Source organism: Lagopus leucura, unplaced genomic scaffold (assembly GCF_019238085.1).
Source record: "Lagopus leucura isolate 7727_CA_CO unplaced genomic scaffold, USGS_WTPT01 Super-Scaffold_100015, whole genome shotgun sequence".
NCBI lineage: Eukaryota > Metazoa > Chordata > Aves > Galliformes > Phasianidae > Lagopus > Lagopus leucura.
Window position 1 is genome coordinate 3,171,114 of NW_024962269.1, and position 24,476 is coordinate 3,195,589.

At 37.5% G+C, this 24,476-nt stretch overlaps 2 protein-coding genes across 7 annotated transcripts in view; one reads left to right on the forward strand and one right to left on the reverse strand.

Annotated features, from left to right (window-relative positions):
• APBA2 (amyloid beta precursor protein binding family A member 2) overlaps positions 1-24,476 on the forward strand; it is a 90,026-nt gene that overhangs the window by 52,761 nt on the left and 12,789 nt on the right. For all 4 annotated transcript variants that reach the window (XM_042875933.1, XM_042875932.1, XM_042875934.1 and 1 more), the window contains 6 exons: positions 7,139-7,219; positions 8,486-8,522; positions 13,564-13,709; positions 14,609-14,644; positions 16,226-16,312; positions 21,737-21,922. In XM_042875933.1, the coding sequence (XP_042731867.1) occupies positions 7,139-7,219; positions 8,486-8,522; positions 13,564-13,709; positions 14,609-14,644; positions 16,226-16,312; positions 21,737-21,922 (573 nt within the window). The remainder of the gene's footprint in view (positions 1-7,138; positions 7,220-8,485; positions 8,523-13,563; positions 13,710-14,608; positions 14,645-16,225; positions 16,313-21,736; positions 21,923-24,476) is intronic.
• FAM189A1 (family with sequence similarity 189 member A1) overlaps positions 1-24,476 on the reverse strand; it is a 168,265-nt gene that overhangs the window by 27,224 nt on the left and 116,565 nt on the right. Inside the window, exons 14-15 of one of the 3 annotated variants that reach the window (XR_006179848.1) lie at positions 24,129-24,159; positions 22,372-22,644 (exon numbers count right to left, since the gene is read on the reverse strand). The gene's annotated coding sequence lies outside the window, so the exon portion shown is untranslated. Of the gene's footprint in view, positions 1-21,137; positions 22,645-24,128; positions 24,160-24,476 lie in introns of those variants that run through there. The other 2 variants (XR_006179847.1, XR_006179849.1) reach the window with 2 other exon arrangements.

The following is a 24,476-nucleotide window of genomic DNA, read 5'->3' on the forward strand; positions in this document are numbered from 1 at the left end:
TCAGCTTTTATTATAATGAACAAAAAACCTTCAGGGGTGTATTCACAGATTTCCTGTATCCACAGCAAATTTTAGGTATTCTGTGTTCTATTTTCGAAGTATAATTAGAACTGAAATGGACAACCTACTATATTCAGTAGCTTATTGCCAGCATTAAAGTGCTAGCTTGCACGATTAAGGATTGATGAACTTGCTAGCTTTGAGTAACAACTAGTTATTGGTGAGGAACTGCAAGATTTTTTAGGCTAGTGGGTGTCAGAAAGAGCTGGCTCATCCAGCACACCAGTAGCTGCTGCTCAATGCTGCTGCTTCATAAGAAGAGTTTTTGAACAAGAAAGTTACGCAGTGAATTCTTATGTATGGTTGAATAAGTGTTTTTTTTTTTTTTTTTTTTTTTTTTTTTTTTAGTTTTAATCCTGAATGACTGCTAGTCCCCAACAGACTTCAAAATAGGCTTTTCTTTCAACATCTTTTTGTACCCTTTCAGTGTTTATTTTACAGAGCTGAGTTGCACTGCACCTTTACTATTCTTGCCAGACTTCTAACAACCAGGCCTCTGCAGCACAAGAATACTGATGCAACTGCTGCTGGAGTGAAAAATAATCAAAGGGACCCAGGCGTCACTGAGCTGCTTGAGTTTTTAAACATTATTTCCAGTCAGTCTTGGACCAATGCCTTAATCTTTTTTAATAACATAGAAGGAGCTGTTGGGATTGGTAGGCACTATCTGGCATACAGCCTTTGAATTTCTGCAATCACTCTTCATGAAACCCATATGCTATTGTCTAACAGATAGAGCATGAAGCAGTGCACAGTATTTCACCTCTCTCTTCAAATAAGAAGAAAAAGTAAAGTAGTTCCTCATGTAGATATAAGCATCCATTTCAGCTCTGTATGAAGAGATAAGTCAGCAGGGTGAGTAGACATGCTCCTAATTCACAGTACAGGAGATGGAGAAGAACTGCTGTGTCTTCGCTGGGGAGAAGGGCACATAAGCCCCTAAGTCCTGAAGATGTGAAGTGTGGACACACAAAGGCTGGCAAATGAAGACATGAGTGGACAGACATCCCCCTAGCCTCCTTCCAAGTTTCCAGGGATAGAAGGGAAATACTTAAAAGACTGTTAAATAACCTTAGGCAAGTATCATCTGAATTAATAGGCTAAGCCTTATCTTGCTGTGTTCTGTTCATTCACTGTAGGTTGCCCATCCTCAGCTCTTTCTAGAAATCAGGCTAGATGGGAGGACATTATGGTACCATTCCTGCCAAGATGTGTTTGGCACTTAGTAGTTCACTAAGTGCCATTAGTTTGAGGTTTGGGTGCACCTTTAGCACCAGCATCAGACCTCAGAGTTTGGAGCACGTACGATTTTCTTCTGAGGCATTCTTCTAATACTCACTATAAAATGTGCAAGAGCTGGAGGCAGTTACTGAACTTCATAGAGGAAAGCGTCTCTCATTTGTGAAAGCAAGGTAGTAATTATATTATTTACAATAAATCAAGTTCATCTAGAGCAAAAAGAGAAAAACCCAAAGCCACTGGTGTTAGATTTTCATGCTAGACCTCTTGCCTAGAAGATCCTTGGATTTGTGGTCCTACTCAAATGTCAGTTATTTATAAGTGTATCTCACAGCACAAAATACTGTGGCAAAAGGAATGAGGTGGAAGTTCATGTACTGCATATGGAACATTAACGCCACAGTTCTTTAAGTGTAAACTTAGATGCTTTTATTTTAAACCGAAAAACTGTATGAACGTGTTTGTATTTTTTTTTTAATCAATAAGCAAACCAACATGCAAAAATGCACAAAATGCACGTACTGCACTGTCTTTAGCGTTTGTTTTTTTTTTTTTAAAAAAAAAGGTTTCTGCTCCCATCTCCCATAGCTGACTATACCATATATAAAGTCCTAGGTTAGTTTCCAGCAACTGAAATTGATGTACAGAAGAAAAATTATTTATATGTTTAGGAAATGTACCAAGTCACTGTCTAGGTTAAGAGCTAATAGCCTTGCATATCAAGCACTAAACGGTAAAGCAAAAAAAAAAAAAAAAAAAATCACAACAAAAAACCAAAACCCACTATTTTAAAGATTCCAGTAGGTAAGTCTGCTTTTAGCAACTAATCTCCATCATCTGGGAAAGACCCAACAATCTACAGATTTGCAAAACAAACACATCATCTCTGTGCACAGTATCTACTCTGTGTGCAGGTCAGCCTCCAGTTGTAAACACATATACTCAACCTTGAAAACTTGTGGATGTGAGAGATTCATGTTATGAACCTTTCTCTTTAAATATTTCCAGGAAAGCATAGAAGGATATCTGCACTAGATAAGCCAGAGAGAAACCTGGCAAACCCAGGATACACTTAGATCATATTTTTGCTGTAACTTACTGCTTACTCAACTTCAATTTTTCACGTTTTCTACTTTACACACCACACTTTACACACTTCACAGCACCACATCCAAATGGTTTTTAAACACATCCAGAGACGGTGACTCAACCACCTCCCTGAGGAGCCTATTCCAGTACTTCACAACCCTTTTTGTAAAGAAGTTTTTCCTAATATCCAACTTAAACTTACCCTGGCACAACTTGAAGCCATTTCCCCTCATCCTGTCACCAGTGAGCAGAGACCAACCCTGCTCTCTCTGCAATCACCTTTCAGATATTGGAAGAGAGCAATAAGGTCTCTCCTCAGCCTCCTCTTCCCAGACTAAACAGCCCCTGTTCCTTCAGTCTCTCCTCATAGGACACATTCTCCAAGCCCTTCACAAGCCTTGTTGCCCTTCTTTGGACCTGCTCCAGCACCTCAATGTCCTCTGTGCACTGAGGCGCCCAAAACTGAACACGGTACTCGAGGTGAGGCCTCACCAGTGCCGAGTACAGGGGCAGGGTGACTTCCCTAGTCCTGCTCACCACAGCATCCCTGATACAAGCCAGGATGCCATTGGCCTTCTTGGCCTGGGCGTGCTGCTGGGCTTATATTCAGCCAACAGTCCATCAGTACACCAAGGTCCCTTTCCATCAGACAGCTTTCTAGCCACTCCTCCCCAAGCCTGTAGGGTTGCCTGGGGTTGTTGTGACCAAAATAAAGGACTCAAAGCTTAACCCTACTGAAACTCATACACTTTACCTTGGCCCATTGATCCAGCCTATCCAGATCTTTCTGTGGCAACTTTCTCCCCTCTGGCAGACCAGCACTTCCTCCCAGCACCTAACAGCCCCTACCATCTGACGGTAAATTTAGTTTAATAGGAATTATAGCACTGTAACAGCAGCAGGACCAGTGCAATGAAGAAGACGTTACAAAAAGAAGAATGCTCACCCATCTCTGAAGATCTAGGCTCACAGAAGGACTCCCCAAAGGAGAGATCTCCAGCAAGACATCCTTCCTCAGTAGCAGTCAGCTCTTAAATGAGATCTAAGGGGTGGAGCACATCATTACCTTCACCTGTGCTTCCAGGGCTGACCAGCTGCTCAATCAGTGGCTCAGGCCATGACTCAGCAGTCCCCATACAGTCACTATGGCAGGCTTATTACTAGGTTACCTCTCCTGATTCAAATTGATACTTTAGTTGCACATTGATAACTTTCTAGAGACATAGTAGCATTTAAATACCAGGAGAAAATCCTGTATGATAAATCACCTTCAGAAACCACCACTGGAGATCAAGAAACTAGAAACTGAAGTTTAGTGAAATAACAGTACCCATTTGCTTCACCTTTGTTCTAGGGATTGAAAAAACATATCTAGACAAAAACATCTAGACCTGCTGGTTCACTCATGCAACAGACTTTACAATGTAGTCAAGATTGTAATTGTTTCATTCGTGGAATCATTTCATCTCAAGATGCAAATTAGCTTCAGTGTATATAAGTAGATAGATCTGTTTCTGAGCACATTACTTGATGCAGCATTTGAACAGCATTGCTAGTGAAGAGATTGGCAGGCATACCGTAAGCTTAATTATTCAGACATTTAAAACACTATAATATAACCTTACCCTGCCTTTGAGCTACAAAGGTGCTTTTCAACTCTTTACCAAGAGGATTATCAGTTACAGAAAAGCTAATCTTTCATTCCTCTCTCAAATTATTACTCCAAATAAAGAAATAAAAGGTGACAAACCTGCTCATTTCCAGCAGAAAAGTGCACATTCAGTGCTGCATACCACAACAGCATTCAGGAGCACAATCTCAAGAACCACATAGCTGAAATGAGCTTCTAACTCAAAAAAAGTACAGCTTTCAGTGGAATAAGCAATTAGTACACTAAACACCAACAGCATTCACTCACTACCAACTTTAGCAGCAGGTGGGACCCACAGAGGGCAGGGAAGGGTGATTATAAGGGGGTCTGATGGCCTTGGGGAGAGCAGCCCAGGTGACCCCAGGCTGGCAATCAAGGTGTGGGTGGAACCGTGGGTTTATTTCTGCACCACCTGTGCTGTTGCTGAGTGCAGTCTGGTTTTCCTCCCAGCCTCAAGATGACTTTTCCAGCTGCCTTATATTCTACTACGTAATGCTGGATACTGCTTTGGTGCTCTCTCAGAGACATAAATGTCAGTGGCACCACATCTTTAATGTTCTGATGGTTGCTGGGTATCTCCCGTTCAGACTGCATGATGGTTGTTAGTGACACCCAAAGGGCAACAACAGTACCTTACAGTTGTTTGAAACAGGTTTTGCTTGAGGAAGAGTGTACAGTATTGTTCTTAAAGTGGAGGTAAACGTACATGAGCAAAGCAACTCTGTGCAGAACAAATTCCTTGAGCTCCTTTTCTACAGATTACAAACAGGGACTCCTTCCTTATCCTAGTGAATGATCTCTCAAAAAAATGCATGTCTTCAAGTTTACCTTACAGTGTGTTCTTTCACTGTGTACACATGAATAGGTATGAAAAGACAGGGAACTGCAGGATGTAAAATGATCCATTACTCAAATGATTTGAAAGAGTAACAGCAGAATTGTTGAAATAAGTATGCATCCAATAAGTCAAGGTGTAAAGCATTTACAATACCTTGCAAGTGTTTAGCTCAAATGTGCTTGGAAATAACTCAAGAATGAAATGTCATCCATGTATTTGGTGATATTTTACAGTAAGGCTACATGGAACCTTCCTTGGAGTTATTATCAAAGAGCATAATTGGAACTGTGATCCCACGGGCTGAGTCCACCTCTATTTAGGATTTGTGACAGACGGTTTTCAGTAGTATTTTAGAGCATCCAGTGTATGCTTAATAAAGCAGCCAACCAACTCTTTCTTGATATGCAGGTGCACTTTCAGTTTATTCAAGTGTGTGGTAATCAGAACTGGCAGCGATTTAGAAGTATTAAAATTCTGTTGTACTGGATGTAATTTATTTGCTGTCACTCTTTTTACAGTTCAATGTATCTTCATTATGGCCATGTCATGTTTCTTGCTTAAAGCATATTTGGTCTAATCCTACTATTTTAGGGAATAATGTATGATTATTATACTATTATTATTAAAGCCCTTTGGGTATTTGTTTACCCATGTTAATGTGTATCACTGCACTGCTCTGTATCTGTTCACCCTGCAGTATGATTAGATTTGTCTTGTCTCAAACAAAATAGCATTACTAAGCACACAAGGACGTAATAAGCTTCTTAGCTACTGCAGCCATCTAGGCAGGGCACTGGTCTGCTTCCCCGTGTCGTGGTGCTCTGTGCATCAATCTGTTTCAGGTATTCTATTTCCCCAAAACTGTGCCTAGTATTTTGGTGAATTTTTTCCTTGTGTATGCTGTCTTACCTGAACATTACTGCTATGGAACTAGCAGCACTAATACAGCTGCTTCAGCCGCACATTTTATTTAGCTGACAAAACATTACTCACAGGGAATAATTTGCCTAGAGACAAACATGGAGACATTCTTTGATCTACAGCTACGTATGCATTTGAAAGTCAGTAGACAAGGAGTTTTGTTCAGAGGTAACTTTCATGCTGATGCTTTGAAACAATACTGGCTCAGCGTCTAGCACAACTGTTGGTACAGAATTGTATTTGTCCAGCCTTACAGTGACGGTGGCATTTAGGCCCTCTTCTTTTATACATAATGGGGAAACAGAGAAAAAAGGAAGTGGGATGTCATTAACCATAAAAAATCAGGTTGGCTTTCCAGATTTCTAACAGTGAAACAGTGTCAGGAAAACTTCTCTTTCTTGGCAGACGTGGGACGTGCAGTCCCTGTACCAGGTGCTGCTGTTCTGTGACTTGTGTCACCCTTGAGAAATTCTGCCCATGAGGACTTTGCTCCTGAGAAGAAAAAGAGCATTCCCTAGTTTAAACGACTCATTTTTTTTTCTCAAATACCTTCCTATATTTTCTCTTCTACATTTATTCAGAAGCCTGAAGCTGCACTGCCAGCTTTCTGTACACGTGCTTGGCCCAAAAAGAGGGAGATACCCTAAGGAATATCCCATGAACGGAGAATCCTAGAGACAGTGCTGGATATTTCTTTTCCAATCAGAGGTGCCATTAGGACTGCTGCAATTTTGTCCAGTGCTGAGCATAAACATATTTTAAAATTCTGACTTTGGTTTGTGAACTATTTCAACATTTCGGTATCTGTTTCATTTTGCATGAAACATCTGCATTGAAATAAAGTCATCATGTTAATTTAAGTCAGTGGTGTTACTGCTGTTTAATGGTATTTGAAATGCCTTACTTACATCTAAGTTGATCTTTTATTATAATTAAACACCTCAATGTTTTTATATTAATCTCATATATACTAAATTAAAATAGGAAATTTCAACTACAGTATCCTAATATACTTCAGTATCAATAATGAATATTGATTGCATATAAATAACTACACAGAACAGGTTCATGACAAATGACTGCTTGTCACAAAATAACAGAGAAAATGCTACATACTGTTTCATATTTTAAAGCATTATGCATTTTTGTTAAGATTTTCTGAATGTAATTTATTCTTCCCCATACAACTTTCGGTTGAAACTTAAATAATTCTTTTCAGATGAAATAACATTTTCTGATGAAAATTTTCCGACTATCCTTGCAGCACTGACTTGAAATCTCCTTTGTTTTTAAGCTTTTCAGAAGACAAAAGGATTTTAAGTCCTTTCTCTTTTTTACAGGTGTGCAATGGTATAGAACAGCCAAGGAAGCAGCAGCGTTCTGACCTCAATGGCCCAGTTGACAATAATAACACACCTGAGGTAGGTGCTTTAGGCCATCCTGCTGGTTGAGCTTCCACGAGGGAAAGCAGTTACCAAACTGTCAGTTTTCTCCCTCTCACAAACACATTTCATAAACTCTTTCTTTTCCTGAACTGACAATAAATTCTGTGACTGTGTGTTCGGATCTTTAAACCAAATCCATGAATCACTTGCTACCACATTCATTTGATTTAACCATCCACAGTATACTTAAGCCTAGAATTTTCTGATGACACAAAGAAGAGAGAGAACACTTCAGAAGTTCTTTTTGTATTACTGAAGAGTAAAAGCAACATCAAAAAGAAATTGGCTTATCCTTGTTTTCTTTTCCCCTAAAATGCCAGACTTTGAAACCAGAGGACTGCTTAATTCTCACAGTTCTTTCAATAATCCCTAATATGAAGCACCTCATTCAGTTCTGAGGGCTCAAATGATTCAGTTTTTTTAGTGGCCTCTGGGGTGAACATGTCCCTGTTCAGTCAGCTGTGAAAAAGGCACGGTGATAGGCAGAGCTGCTCTTGTCTCTCAAGAGTGGAGCGCACAAGGCATCTAGGAATGCACAATGAGGTTATGCTTGAGGCTAGACACAATCAAGTAAAATTCAGACTTAAAAGCAGCAGTGAGTTTTCTCACAAACATACAACGTATTTAGCCTGTTACTTTACGGAGGAGACAGATTTCTGAAGCCTTTTCTCATAACAGAGAAATCAGCCCCTTTCCTGGAAACAGCAGTGCCTGAGGAGGCCAACATAAGCCAAGCAAAGGGCAGAACTTGATCTGTTTATTTAGAGTATAGACAGTAGTGGTAGGCTTAGGTAGAGTGCAATCAGAGACATTCATTCATTCACTGACTAAGATTCTTGTTTTGTGAAATACTGTTAAATGTTCTTAACTGTAAATTTGGGATATTACGCAGTGTGATCTGGTGGATGAGTTGCTGGACTGGGATTGGAATCTGTGGTTTTCATTGCTCATTTTGCAGCTGACTTCATTTTTTTCCTCACACCCCCTTATTTTTTGTGTGATAGAACCTGCTTAAAATACTTCAAGATTCCAGGTAAACAGAGCTATGTAACAGGCTGGGTTAATTACTATGATGCAATGTGTTTCACTGTTGCAAATAATGGCTATGCAAAAGTTATACAGAGAAAATTGTTTGTTTGCTTGTTTTAAATAATAGTCAGCTGTTTGTAATATGAATTCACTTCAGTTTGTGAAAATTATTTCATTACATTTATACCATGTATTATTTTTATTTTTCAACAGTCAAAGAAAGTGTCCTCATTTCCAAGTTTTGTTGATGGTAAGTTTTGCATCATCCATAGTTAAAGTATTAAAAAAACAATTTATTTTATAAATCAGAATTCTAAAAAAAAAGTCAAACCCAAGAGAAGCAGCTCCAAAGTGCAAAGAATAAACTAAAACCTATTTCTGTTCAGAATGCACTATGTATGGAAATAATTAATATTTAATTTAATATTAAATAAGGTATAAGAATAAGGTATATTCTTATACATACCTGTGACAATGGGAGCTAATGACGATGAGAGGGAGAAACGGAGCAATGGGCAAAAGTAAATGTAAGGATGGAGATAGCTACAAACGTGCAAGGAGAAAAAATGGCTGAAAACAGCGGGTCCTACCAGGTTGGAGATTTATGGAGGGAGAAGAGCAGCCCGTTCTTTATTGCTCTGCACAGAGGAAGGAGTCATGCAACTGAACTGTTCAGAGCCCGTGTCATTTTGACGTGACGCCTATATTGCACTTTGGGAATCTCAGTTGTAGGCATAAATGGGAGAGGATTTCCCAATCTGAGAAAAAATTAGGAGTACAAAATGGAGACAAGGAGAACCATAATCACCTCTTTGGTGATTTTGTTTGGTTGAACCACGTTTTCATGTGTTTCTTCAATTGTCTGTCAGTCAAAGAGTGATAATGATATTCAGTACAATCCCAGTCCACCTTCTTGTTTTAATAAATTGACTTTTCTCCAAATGGAAAATAAGTAATAGCAGTGCAGGAGAAATTGAAGAGCTTTCTATGGGGAAAATACATCCAGCCCCACAGCTCTTTCTACAGAGGAAGTGTCTACATCATAAAGCAAGTGAAGGCAGTAGGAGGTTGCAAAGGATTTGACTCCTCTGCTCTGACACGCATTTCCTTACAATGTGAACCATAAATGAAGGATAAAAACTTTATTTCTGATGCCATTCCCAACTCAAGGAAAAGTTACTGTGGCTTAGAACAATATTAGAATGTTCCATGTGTTTTTCACCTATTCCCTGATCCTGTCAGCTTGACTAGCAGCTTCTAATCATTTCTTTGAAGAGCTAGAGCAAATGGAAAGTTCAGAGACAGCCCCATTTACACAATTGACATCTGACAGAAACTACACTCCACGCTTGGCATATACTGGCTAACAGGCCCTAAATAGAAGTAAATTAAATGCATTTCCCAAAGGCAGGAGAGACAAGACAGCAAGCTGATCCTTTGTAATAAGCGTCTACTGAGTGTATGGTGGACAATTATAAAGGCAGGGCAGCACTAATGGAGCTTTAAAAAGTAAAAAAATTATCCCTAACAACACTGGCAGAAACAACTACGCCTTTTATTTTACTGGGGTAAAAAGGTTACATTTGTCTCTTCTTAAACCGGTCAGCTCTCCATTGGAAGGGGGTCAGTATACTCTTTTAGTAACATAGGAGTCTTTTTTAGTTCAGTCTTCCTGCTGTCTCTGATTTTTTTTCTCAAGTAGCACAGTGTGAGGGCATAAGCCATCCATTGGGCTTTTCCTATTGCAGGTATTACAGAGCACTAATAGAAATAAACGTAGCTCACTAGGAGCTTGTGAGCAGTGGGTTTGGACTTGATGATCCCCAGAGGTCTCTTCCAACCCCTGCAATTCTGTGATAGATAAACTCTGCTTTCTGAACCCAAAAACCATTCACAGTTCTCATAATTAATTTGTATATTGTGTCTCAAAAAGCATGGGACACCTCTGCACACTGAAAAAGAATCTGCCAGCTAACATCCTTGTTCTTGATGGCACTATAACCATGTTCTGGTCATCATTCAGCTGTCGAGGCACTTAACATACAGTATGACTCCTCAGCTACAATAGCTGTATCTGTATCTCTGTACATTCATTATAGTTTTGCATATGAATTACAGACATAAAAACAAATTAGATAGCTGGTGCAAAAAATATAGGAGATGTGTCTTTGCTATTGTAGTTATTTCGGTAGTTGTACCCATATGTGCTTGTAGGTAATTTGTGCAGTGTTCACGAGTTTTGCTTTTTTCCCACCCTATATTTATCCTGTCACCTTAAATCTCATTTCCCTTGCAGTGTCTCAACCAAGATGAAATAGCGAAATAAGCCAAAAGATGGAATTTGTAGGTAGACATTCTGCAAGGTGACATATGCTCTGTGGCCATTTATTCCTTGCCAGAAGTCTTTCTGCTGCACTGCCACACATCCTGAGGTCGCAGTGACTTCACGGAGCACAATGGTTCTCAGCAGGCAGCTGATGGTGCTTCAGTGCTTTGAGTGCAATCCCTAATACTCTCTGAATCTTGGATTTACGCGTTATTTTAGATAAATATAAAACGTATGATCTCAAGACCTTATTAAATTCAGTTACGTGGCATTATTGAATTTTTTTCTTAAAAATAATTAATAAGTTAATTTAAACATTTTTAGAGTCTCCTGTTTTGGTTTAGAAATAATCAATATACTATTTTCTAGTATTACTAGTTCAGCAGAAAATCAAGTAATCTCTATTGTCTTCATATGGTACAGAAATTTAAATTTTTCAGAAAAAGTTCTCTAACTTTTATAAATATCTACAGCCAACATAAAATTCCAGTCTTCAACATCCAAATGTCTTTCTCCTTCCCTTCCTTATCAGTAAGCCTTACACATACTTACAGCCAAGGGCACGCTTAAGTGCTCTGATGAGCTGGGATCTCAGCCAAGTCTGCATTTTTATATTCTTTAAACATCACAGATAAGGAAAGAAAATACTCAGGTAACCCAGTTTGACCCTGGCAATTTTCAATACTATTCCTTACACCCTTCCAACAGATGTCTTAACCTTTCTGACACTACCTTCCACTTCTCTCACGATGGGAAGCGTACGTTGGAAATGTTTTCTGCCCCGCATGCTTGTGATTTTGGTGGGTTTTGTTGTGGATTTTTTTTTGTACTATCTGTTGACAAGCATTCCGTACGAGCTGTTATTTTATACTTAATGCAGCACAACTTGTTACTACTATAATAATTCTGCAACAAGCACTAATGCGAGCTCTATGAGGAAATGATGAGACTATATCTAACCAAAAGGAACAATTTTTGAAGAATCAAAATAAATAAAATTAGAATAACAGAACTGCTTAAAACCCCGGGGTTTTTGCATTTTCAAGAATTTTTTGGACAAACTTCTTAAAAATACTATTGCTGGCATCAAACTACCAAAATATGAGAAGAATTTGTTCTTTCCTTTGTAACGCTCATTAATTTCACAACCCCATAAGCTACACTGAGTTATTACTGTTTCATGCACTGAGCTGCCAATAGCATATGCATACAAACAGGTCTCTAAATTTGTCTTTGAAAGGCCTTTGACACAGCCAGCAGTCACTTGGAAATCAAGACAAAAATGTCATATTCAAAGATCTAAAAGGGACAAATTTAACAAAAAAAGAGCTAACTTCACATTCTTGAAAACAATCAGAACTGAACACAGGCTTTCCTAAATTCAGCCAGAACTTTTGGGATGGGAAGGAAGTAATTTAGGGACCGAGATGTTTTAAATAACCACTATCTTTTTTTCTTATTTTTGTTGACAAATTCTGCTAAGAGAGAGAATTCTGGTCCTTGCTTGATGCAGTACTATCTATATTAGAGTTTGTATCAAGCATTCCAGTTTTATTTGTCTTTATGCATACAAAATATTTCAATAACATGCATCTAAATTAACTGCCAGCAGAGGTTAGTTAAACTGATTTAAACATTATGTGGGTAACTGTATTTCAGAGTTAACACAGCCCTGATTTAATTTAGCCTGATTTACTTAGCCTGAAAAGAGTGAAGGTAAACAAAATTAAAGCCACTTTAATTTTGAATGATGGTATTGATGCAGGTATCTAATGAAATTTTGCTAACCAGCATTAAAATCACTTTTTTTTTCCTCTTTGCTATCTGTGAAGCAAGATATCAATGTGATACAGCATGGATATGTTTTTTGCTTGCTGAAAGAGGTACAGATTTACAAAACTACGTTTTAGGCCTGAGAGGATGTCTGAATGACATCATCATCAGAGCTACAATGTAAAATGCATCACTTGCCTGCTGAAAAATTTAATGGTGCACAGTTGTAAACAAATAAGATCAGAGATACAGTAAATGGAGTTTTGTTGGAATTATATATTTTTTTTTTTTAATTATGTAATTCAAGGAATTATCACTGCAGGAACAAGGATCATTTTCTGAGATATTGAAAGACTTGATCTTAACGAAAAGCTTATGTGATGTTTTAAATTATTAGATTCAGAAGGATTTTGTTAATGTTTTTCACATTTTTAATGGAAATTATCTGCTTGTCAAGTTGACAGAGCTGAAAGAAAATTTCTTTAAAAAAACTCTTGGGCATCAGAAAATATTTGCAGTCTAGGGATTTCAGATTCTGTCTGGAATGGCTGTTCTACTAAAGCTAGATGTAAAGTTTAACAGCTAAATAAAGAGGGTGATGAGCATAGTCCCAGTAAGAAGTAAATGCTGTCCTTTATTCTTGTCCCTGTCCCCTCTTCTTCATCTTTGGAAAGAAACAACTTGGGTAAGGTTCTAAGATTTACTCATAATTCACAAGTCACTCCATAATGAATATTAAGCATATGCAAAGGCATTTTGCTGAATGAGGTTTAATAATTAAGGAATACTAAGTTCCACTATTTCCCTCTGTTTTACACTAATTTTTTCCTAATGTTTCCATGTGTTGCATTACCATAACTGCCATACGTGACTTTCCTGCTTTCAGGGGAAAATGCTGTATGACCTTGCAGGTGCTATTGCTCAGATTGTGAGGCTTTCATTCTGCTTTGTTCTGAGACGTGTTTCTCCAGCTCTCCATTTTATACAATTGGTACCAGACTAATGCCTATATTTTTCTATCTGTCCCTGAATTTAGGCCTTATATATTACTATATGGCATCAAGATGCCTACTTACTGTTAGGTTTCATGCTGAAACAGAGCACATCTTTCTTCCAAACATGAATAGCCTTAATTCAGTTTCTCATCTCTATCCTCTTCTGAGAAACAGTAATAGTAAACTTGCCATGTCAGTTCCAGGACCTTGCGAACCTGAAGACCTCATTGATGGAATCATCTTTGCAGCCAATTACCTGGGCTCTACACAGCTGCTCTCTGAGCGCAACCCTTCCAAAAACATAAGGATGATGCAGGCTCAAGAGGCAGTGAGCCGTGTTAAGGTAGGGGATTTTTATGGTTTGCAGAATACTCTCTGGTACTCTGACAGCTGATCTCTAAACATGATGAGATCCGCAGCTTCAAACCTAATCTGAAGTGCATTTCGGTGAGTACAGATCCAGAAGAATACACACCATAATTTTCCAGTGCTTGTCATGAAGAAACATACAGCTTCTCCTAGGAGCAAAATATAAATTACTCCACAGTCTATTCGAAATCGTTTGAAAGCTGTATGAAGAATTTATATATTAAAGTCAAGCAGCAGACTGTAATTAGAAAATATTCCAATGACCAATGGATGTGTTCTGACTGTTTCCCACTGTGACATTAATTCCTTTATTACAGATTGTGAAAATGACTGTTAGTATTCTGAATTATTTTGAATTTTCAAACCTTTTAATTTCTATTTAGCCTTTTGTGAAGTCTGAAGCAATAACAATCCCAACCTGCCAGGTATAATTGACTACTTTGGATAGCCTCTGAAGGAACTTAAGTTACGTTCTGTATGACAATTACATTTCGGACATATGACTATAATATTACTATAATATTAATAGAAATACTGAATTTAAAATAGTGCATGTACTATCAGTTTAGACTGCTGTATATTTAGTAGGATAAATGTTATGAGCAGCTGATAACAGACAACACTCTTTGGTATTTTTTTTTTTGGTAATCAATCAACAACATGCATAATGCCATTAAATCCAATTATGCTCCAGAACAGCATAAGCTATAGACAGTCCCTTCCCTCTCGCACATCCTTCTCCCACTGGCCCCAGATTTTTAATTTTCAGCAGTCTGGATTCATAGTCAAAAGGTTTCCCTGATTTCACACGCTGTCTTTTCTCTTTTTTTGTGTGTACATCTGTCTGCATTCTTTTTTTATGCTACTCTTCAGAGGATGCAAAAGGCGGCTAAAATCAAGAAAAAAGCGGTGTGTAAACTGTTTTTCTTGAATTCTAATGTTTACTTCCATTTCTGTTGTATTTGTTCCTCACAGAGCATTGTGTCTTTCATTATGGGTCCTCATAAAGTTGTCATTTTGATTTATTCTTTGTTAAGTAATAGAATGCTGAATGGAATAAAATTAACTCATTTTCTTCATCGTTCACTTGCTAGAGTGCCTGTCTGATGCTGCTCTTCTGTTTAATATTTCTGATTTGTTTAGTCCAGATATACACTCTGTGTTTTCCAGGAGACTTTTAAAATGTAATCCTGATTTGTATTTTGCCAGCCAAAGCAATTAGGTCTGTTTTCTATGCCTATGACTGACATATATTTACTAAAATATTGTCAGTACTTAAAAAACAAATAAAGTACATTAACCAAGTAGTAGCTGGAGCAATTCAAGAGACATTTCACCTAATCAAAAATATACATTAGTTAAGTAACTATATTTAACAAAAATATCACTGAAATTAATCTCCTCGTAACAATCATGGATAAAAAGCACCACAAGTAATCTCTGCCAAAGTGGATTTGTGCTGCTTTGTATTTTGCTGCAGTTAATTTAATTTGAATTAATATGAATGCGTTATAGGCATAGCTAAGCCTTTTTAGCTATAAAAAAGGATAGCAAATACATCACTCTTCCTTGCACCATGTCATCAAAGAAACACAGTTGTAATCTGGAGACTGATGCCTGCATTTAGCAAAAGGTAATATGGTCTGTGGCCTTTTTATTCCGAGGCTGCTAAGGTGGGTGCTGGTAAATATTGATTGCAAGGGTGCACTGTGGATAAACAGCCTGGAGGAATAAATAGGTTCCTGCTGGGACTCAGAGTGTTGGGTACGCTCCTGCATGATGCAGTGATGAGAGGCAGAAGCTTCTTTGCCACCTTCTCTTCTGTTGTCTCCCTGGCACAAGGCCAGGCCTCACACTTAAGAAAACAACACCTGGCATTATTCTGCAGCCCCACTTGCTCTGTAACCTTGTTTTCTTATGGTATATCATTTCCCTAAAAGCAGTGCTTAGAATTTAAGGTCTCCAGTACACCTACCTAAAGGCTCTCTGTGCAGTAAGAGATGTTAGGTGAGCTCTCAGTTCTGTGTTTTCTAGGGGAAACAATCTAAAAAAACCCATCCAAACCACAGTATTGAGCATCATCTTGAACTTCTGTGTGTGAGCTCACTGAAGACAGCAAGGGCTAAGCAGCTGATGGAAGTCACTTTCTCAATTCCAGTGCCTCAAGAACTGATGTGCATCAATAAGACAGTGGGGAAGAAACAGCCACATTGATTCTCCTGTTCTGGCTATTCATAGAGAATTATAGTACCTGAGCAGTCAATCCCAGGGGCTCTGAAAATTCGCTCTTATCCACAAGAGTACGCTTCACTCTTCCTATGCAGTCAGTGTGTCCTTTGCATGTATGTAGAAACACCTTTGAATAACTGTGTTTGTAGTGGTGTAACAATGCAATTGGCTCGCATCACATTATGCTTGAAGTGATCCATGAATTTGTCATTCTAAAGAGGAAATTAAAATTCCCACTGTAACAAAGCATCTGTCTTACAGACCTCAGAAGGAGATTCCCAGGCCTTGACTGAGGTGGACCTGTTCATCTCCACACAGAGAATCAAAGTTCTAAATGCAGACACACAGGTAAGTTGTGATTAAACATCTCCATGAATAACACTGATTGCTTCAGAGCCATTTTTTGTTAGTCTGCAATCCTATTATTACTAATGGAAAACTAATAAGTTTGGATAAATTTGCTGATGAGAGAAATAGCACTGTTGAATCTTAGAAATATAATTGTTGTCACGCTTTCCAATGACTGATTTTGCTTATTTGATGTGTGAGAAAATGTTTGAGATTGAGATCTATAATTCAATTTAGGAAAAGATTTGAGATTAATTCAGAATGTGTGTACCTGTGTCTCTGAAAGTTCCATTACCTGCACTTAGGACCTAACAAAAAAGTCATTCACTTCTTTGACCACGACATTCATATCTTGCCATTAAAAAAATTCAACCTACAACTTTTTCATCCGTGCTACCATCTTATTTGCCTGAGGTAGATTACTGATTATTAATTACTCATATTAAAACAACATTCAAAGGCTGCAGCTATGATCAGCCTTATCTTCTAGCAATCACATACGTCTTCAAAAGAGGCAATCTTTGGGAGAATACTTTTCCTAAGGAATTGACCACTATTAACATATATTTAATGCATGTTTCAGTATTAGGTGTCATCATCTCACAACATCTCTTACTCTACAGCCACGCTTACAGAAATATAGTCAAATTTTCACTCTTACGAGAGGCTCAGAGAAGGAACATGTTACTAATGTTTTTGCTCTGTTCTTTATTAAAAGTCTCCACTGTATGCAGCTAATAACAGCTGAAAACGATAGATAAGACCTCCAGCTACAATAAAGAAACGTCTAGAAAATATCTAGTTATGTTAGATATATCGAAATTAGAGGGGCACAGGAAAATTCATCTTGTAATGTTTGGGAAAATCATTGGAGCAATTTAATGACATTGTTTCAATTATATTTTTCCAGAAATTATGAACATAGTTTTCAGTCTTTTTTTTTTTTTTAAAGTAGCACCAAGAATTACAGAAAAGTTTAACTGTCAGATGCCAAAACAAACCAACCATTTGGAGAAAAGCAAGCATCAGCACAGGTTTGTCAGAAGTAAATCATGTCAAATCAGTAATTTTCTTTTGTGACAAGGGAATATATTTGTCCACAGAAGAGAAGCAGCCAACATCACCTACTAACTTGAATAAGGCTTTGAATTGCTGTCTCATGTAACTTTTTCTAGATTATATCATTTGGATAGAGGAGATACAAGCAGGCCAAACATTTTTCAGTGTACTTATTACTGATATGTTGCCATGTAGACAGGAATATAAAGAGCAGAGGGGACTCAGAAGCATGTTTTGATGTAATACTCTTCCGTATTTTCATGAACAACTTGGAAGAGGGAAACAGAAAATGATTATTGAACTTTTAGCTTGGTTTATAAGATCAGAGTTTAGAAATACCATGGCTAAAGAGGAAAAGGTCATTACTAAATACAGGGCCTACAAATGTAGCATTCTACATGCAGGATTTTATGTTGTTTTTGATCACTGTATTTGTTTTATTAGCAAGGCAGACACCTACTTCTTCCTAAAATTTAAGATAGAGTTAGCATCTGTTAATGTGTGGGTAATTATAACATCTCCAGTAAATTCCTCAGTTTTCTTTTATCATAAGCATGTCCTTAACAGGCCATAGAGTGGCACCAGATACAGAACAGAACAAAGTATCTAACTTGGCAGAACTATTTACAATCTGCCAGCCATAATCAGTCCCAGTACTGCACTTCATCTATAATGATGACCAATACAACTATTTGTTACGTCAGCCTTTTTTTGAACTCGCGCATTATCCACGAGCGTATCATCAAAGTTGGACAACTTTTTGCATTTGTGCAAAATAAAATGCTAGTAATTGTAAGTGTAAGAACAGCTAAACACAATTATTGATAAATTAACAGCTACCTTTTGTTAGTGGGTAAAACAGGGACTTGTCTCTGGTAAGCAAATGCTAGTCTTAGTGTAATTCACCCTATCCCTTCCATCTAAGCACTTCACTCTTTAAGTACTTAAAGCCTGAACAGCAATTAAAAAATATATATATATGTATATATAAAAAAATCCTTTGAGCACACCACAAACATTTTGTCAGAGTAACTATTATCTTACTTTCCTGATTCATCTGAGATAACACTAGAAATGCATTTAAAATATTATTTACCACAAGGAATGATGTCCAGTATGATCTGATCAAAAAGAGCAATAGTGGGGTTACAAACTGTCTACACCTGCTTGGTGTTTTTTTCTTTTTGTACAGTGAGTCTTTCAGAATGCTGTAAGGAACTTTTAAATTCTGCTGTTGCCATGCTTTGCTTCTTTGGCCTGGTAGTATTTTTTCAGAGCTTGTAAAGTTTCTGGAGTAGTGTAATTATCATAGATCTACTTCAGCTGGTGTGGCAGCTGGCAGAGGCAGTCTGTTATTCCATGGCTTTATCAATTACATAAATCCTATATCTGCAGCATGCCATCCATGTTTTAATCCACCTGTAGCACTGCATAGCTCACATGAGGTAGCAGCCAATTAAAAACACAATGTTCTCAGTTAAATGACGATGTGCAGTAGGGCTGAATATGATGACTAGCACCATTAAGGTTATATTGCTCTGTCAAAATAAGACCAGCTCTGATGGCACTAAAATGTCCCTGTGCCACTTTTTAGTTCCCTGGTGTTTAGATACTGAAAATATTCAGCCCAAGGTGACCACCACCTCCTTAGCAGACTTGGTAGAAGCATTCCTAGGTTTGGTCACATACCTGCTTTGCACAAGAGCGGCTCTTTCCTGACTGCTGTGGATTTACATGCACAAAAGCAGCAGAAATATCAGAGCAGCCTTTCGCCTCTTCTTACTTATCCAGTGGAAAGAAGCTGGGAGTGAAGCAACTGGGAAAGCTAGCAGATAAAAAGATACACAAGTGACAACTGTATGTACTGAGTCCCTGACAGATGATTGGTTACATAAAATCGTTTGGCTTCTCAGATTGAGTCACACTGCCACAGGACTACTGCACTTCAAAGAATAAAGCTTAGGCTTTCCTTCTGAGTTTCGAGGACAGCAACAGGGGATTCTAGGAGAACTCCATGGAAAGAAAGGAGATTCTTTGTAAAGGAAAGGTGGACAGAAGTCAGAAAGGAGTCTTGAAAAAGACAGAATTTTTAAGGACAAATAAAAAGATAGGAAGAATTGAGTGGATGGTGCTATTGACAAAGGATAAGTGAAAAAATAAAGCGGATAGGCAGTGCAGAGATGGGGGGATTGTGAAAAGGTTAAAAAAAAAAGTGAAAATGAGATAAAGGTAATGGAAAATAGATTGGAATGGCATATGGAATGAAAGCAAGAAGTAAAGACTGATACACGCTTACAGTCATTATATAATATTTACCTTATTCCAAAATATAATTGCATCAGTTAACCAAAAGATGGGATGGAATGGGGGAATTACTGCTTTCACTCCTACAAGGGGAAAGTAAAAAAAAATCCTCTGAGTAACTTCTGTGTGACGATAAACACAAAGGCTTTTTTGGCAGGTGAGATAAATGCCTTCATTTTCCCAGGTCCATTCACTCTTGTGAATACTGCAGGTATGATTACACCCTTACATATACTCATTGCAGACTGCTGAACAGCAATTACTTCTGCAGAGCTCCCAACATCCTGCTGAGAGATGTCCATTATAAAACATTTTTCCATACTGAGAGTGGTGTTATAAATCCTAATGAGCCCCTGCAAACCTTAGAAAGAACCCCCAACCATCTCTTGACCATCACCTCTTTTCATACTGTAGATATAAGCATAGAACATTTTCTTTTAAGACTGAGAAGAATCATTAAAATTATTTTATGGATAATGATTCTCTTAAATAAGACAGGTGGCTCTGAGAAACAATCAGCATTTTTCTCTGTCAAGTTAAATCACACTGAAATTCTTAATTACTTGTCAACTTGACACTCTTCTTCTGTTAGGCCTTAGAGATTTGTTCTCCTAACGGTAAAGTAGAAGCCAGCTATTTATATAAGTGATGCTGATGCTTACATAAAACAATGAAAATTGTGTGTTGTCTCATATCTCAGTAAGGTGTTTTGTTTTTTTTTAAGGAAGATCAGATATCAAGAGAAACACTGCTACTGCTGACATACCAAGGAGGGTACGTCAGTCATCTAATATGACTGAACTATGTAAAAACTGATCTCATGCTGCCCAGTAGGATATCCAGATGTACACTGAGAATCACTAGCAATAAAATAAAATGCATTGAATACAATAATAAAACTTCCTTGAAAACAGGGAAGCAGCCTTCATACAATGAGAATGGACAACAGAGGAATTAAAAAAAAGCAAACAATACAACAACAACAAACCACACAAACAACAACCACCTGCCAAAAGTACAATACTCAAAAAAAACTAATGAACCTATAGGTTTTTTTGTCCTGTTTCTTCAAATTAGAAATATCTGTACATATATATTCAAGCAGCTGCCAAAAGCAGTAGAGACAAACTCAGTCTTAGCCAAGAACCAAATATATGTTGGACAACAAGAAAACAATATGACATAAAACTAATAGAGATCATAAAGTAAAGCAAAACAAAACAATTGAATAATAAGTACTTCTGCATTCCGATTCAGGTAAAATTTGGTGCATGTTTTCAGTTGTTCACTGAAGGTCAAAACTTCAGCTGGTTTGACCAATCAAACTATTATGTTTCCATGTGTTTTCACTTTGAGCAATAAATAGAAAGTTTACTCTAAAAAGTAATGTCTCCTCTTTATTTCTATGGAAAATACAACAGATACGAAGAGCACAACAACACTATTTGGTAGAGCAAATTCTCAGCTACAAAACACTCTTTTTCAGCAGAACCACCACCATTAGCTATGCACTTTTGCCAGCAATGAACAGTATTTATAAAGATAGAAAATATGCCTTTGCTGTATATAAGAAAACATTATCTTATGCATTAGTATTGTTGTAGGACATAAACAAAATCAATCATAATTAAAAGATAATATTTTACATATTATTGCTACTGAAAAACATAAATACAAAAAAAAAAAATCAGGAAATTTAACATTTTCTCATACTGAGATGACTGCTGAAACTTGTTCTGTCACTGTGAAATGCATCTGCTTCATTTAGCAGAACTAACACGAAAGTGAAATGTAATTTTCCGACAGCATGAAATTGTTTAGAAAACATTAGTATAGATCGTTGTTACTGCTCTACCATGTTGCATCTGCACAGGCAACACTTCCACCAAAGCTGATGTCTTGAACCATGAACATGTCTTCAGAGTTCATGCCCATGAACTGCGTTGGTATTGCCAGCAGAGCTGTAGTTTTTGTTATTCTCAAGCAGATCATCCAAGAAAGAAGATGCAGCATTTGTAAAGTAACAGCAGGTATGAAAATGTTCCTCTTTGTGTTATGTAGGAAACAATGATGGATCATGCACTGCGCACAATCTCATACATTGCTGACATTGGTAACATTGTGGTTTTAATGGCACGACGCCGCATGCCGAGATCAGCTTCTCAAGACTGTATTGAAACAACACCTGGTGCCCAGGAAGGAAAGAAGCAGTATAAAATGATATGCCATGTCTTCGAATCAGAGGATGTAAGTAAACTGAATTAAACTCTATTCAAAAAATGAATCACTTGGAGAATGAAATTACATGTAATTTTTTGAATGAGTTTTTGTTGTCAGTAACTTTTTTCTGATAGAAGCTAGAGCTGATCTGGGGAAAAAGAGTCCGTATTCTTATGTTTTCTCTCTCCACAGTTATCTCAAACCAAATGATCACTGAATCATTTCTGTTCTTTCAGCAATGCTTCTCCATCTGCCTTAGTTACCTTGAGTTGTCTGACTTTCCATGGCTAAAATGAATTTATGAGACATGAAATAGATAATCCTAGATTAGATTCCCTAGTCCAGAAGATTGCCAGGTATGCAAGACTCCAAGATGGGAGGCAATGGGGTGGAACCATTCTGGTTCTTTCAGACTGAAGCCAAGTTGCCAAGAACATCTACCAATTTGGCAGTTGTGGTACAAGATGCTTACTTACCTCTGGTTGGTACATGCACTCCTTCTCAAAGATGCAACTTGATCCTTTGGTATTTAAGAACACAAACATTCAGTTAATTTTTTCAGTTCTCTTTTTTTTTCCCATCCCAAGCAAAGATAAAGAAATAGAAGCTTTTGAATAAATGCAGTGGAGCTATGAAAGTCTCTTTCTCTCTATTTGGAAAAATGTTTCTTCACAACCAAAAGAGTTCAGTAGTTCTTCAGCAAAAGGCTATAGTACGTAGGAAGAACTTCAACTATTGCTTCAGAACATCTGTGCAACAGAAAGGATAATTTCAGTCAAACTCTGAGATTCAATTCCACGGCAGCCGTAAATACTAAGAAGTACTTTAAGAAAGAAATGGAGTGACTGCTTGAGAATTTAGGTTCTTTTGGTATTTCCGGTGCAATTGAAAGTTGGATGAATGTACTTGGAACCATTCTCAAAATAGGACTGCAGAAGTAGTGGTTGCAGAAGAATTCTGTACATACCCGTTTCAGCCCTGTGAAAATTCATGGTGTGCTATGCCCTTATCTCTTATGGCAGAGGTAGATAACCTTGCTTTGTTGCCATCATCTGTCTAGGCATTGTTTTGTAGCTAAATAGAAGATACTCATGTCTAAAGCAGCAGACCTGAGGACTTCAATACATATGGGAAAAAAAACCAAACCGTAAAAAGGAAGAGAGAAAATTTGTTATCTGTTTTTAATTGGAAAAGCTGAAATACAGGTATGAGTTATAGGCAGAACTAAACATTTCTGACCACCATTTTATAGCAACAGCTTTAAATATAATTTCTATTATGCGAATTTAAAAATATATATATCACTTCAGTCATAATTATCAGGTTGCACAGTTTGTGAGCTAAGCAAACATTTTCTTTATTTTAAAGCAATTAAGCTTGTGAAGGAGAAATGGTGCTGTCAAAAGGTTGGAGCTCTAGACTGAGACTGTTCTCAGACCTACATCTGAGCTGTGAAACTGCTCTGCTGCAGTCATCTTTTCAAGAGCTGAATTACATTATCTCTAAGCTGTGCACAATACTGAAGGCTTTCAAAAACATTCATAAAAATTTGCAAATACAGATGAAATTGAAATGTAATTACGGTCTACTGCTAGCAATAAGAATATAACATCCAGGCATGCTAGTTTTGAGAAGGTGAGGAAAAAAGTAATGGGCAGGAAAAGAAAGCAATTACACTGGAGTTAGTAAGTTGATAAGGACTGGTGATAAACTAATGATGGAATGAGACAGAAACATTCTTGATGACTTCTGGACAACTACAAACATCGTGGTATTGATGAATTATTCTTACAAGAGTTGAGATATTTTAAAGTGTGAAGGAATAGGAAGTGACTGGCTACAGGCTACACATATCCCTTGTTTTCCAGTCATGCGGATTGGTGCTTTTGTGTACTTCACCACGTAATGTAGCATCAAAGAAGAAAGCACTGTTTCTCTGATAGGTAGAAAAGACTTAGACTTATGTTGTTGTCCAGAAAACCTTGTGCATCATACTGTACTTGGTATGGCCTACTGTCTAAGCAGTTGTGCTGCATTTCCAGAAGAGTTTTATAGTTTTCATTATGAGTATCTTCAGGGAGTTATATTCTTCAGATCACTGGGAGTAACATTACTCATATTCTCTAATGATAGATTACAGTTCCTGAAAACTACAAATACATAAACCCCAACTTGGCATTCCCCTGTAAGCCTGAGGGGAAGAAAAAAAAAGACCCAAGTTCCTTTTACTTACCTCTGCCTTTTTCCCTGTGTTCCATTGCCACCTAGTGGAACCAGAAAGTAAATTTTATGACAGTTCATTAGTGTCTTAATCTGTGTGCAGTAAGGTAAATATGCAAAGAAATCACTATCCTTATCATCAATTTCTGTCAATTTCTTTCTAATGCATACGTATTCTGGCACATCTAAATATCTGTAACTGTAATGTTTGATTAACTGTACACACCATACAGCCCACTTTAATGGGAAGTCAGCTTATATTACATACTATAGTAAAATCCATACCCAGATAAACGCTAAAAAAAGTTAATAAAGATACAGGGGGTTTGGGGTAGTTAGCATGAGAAAGCTGTACTCATGG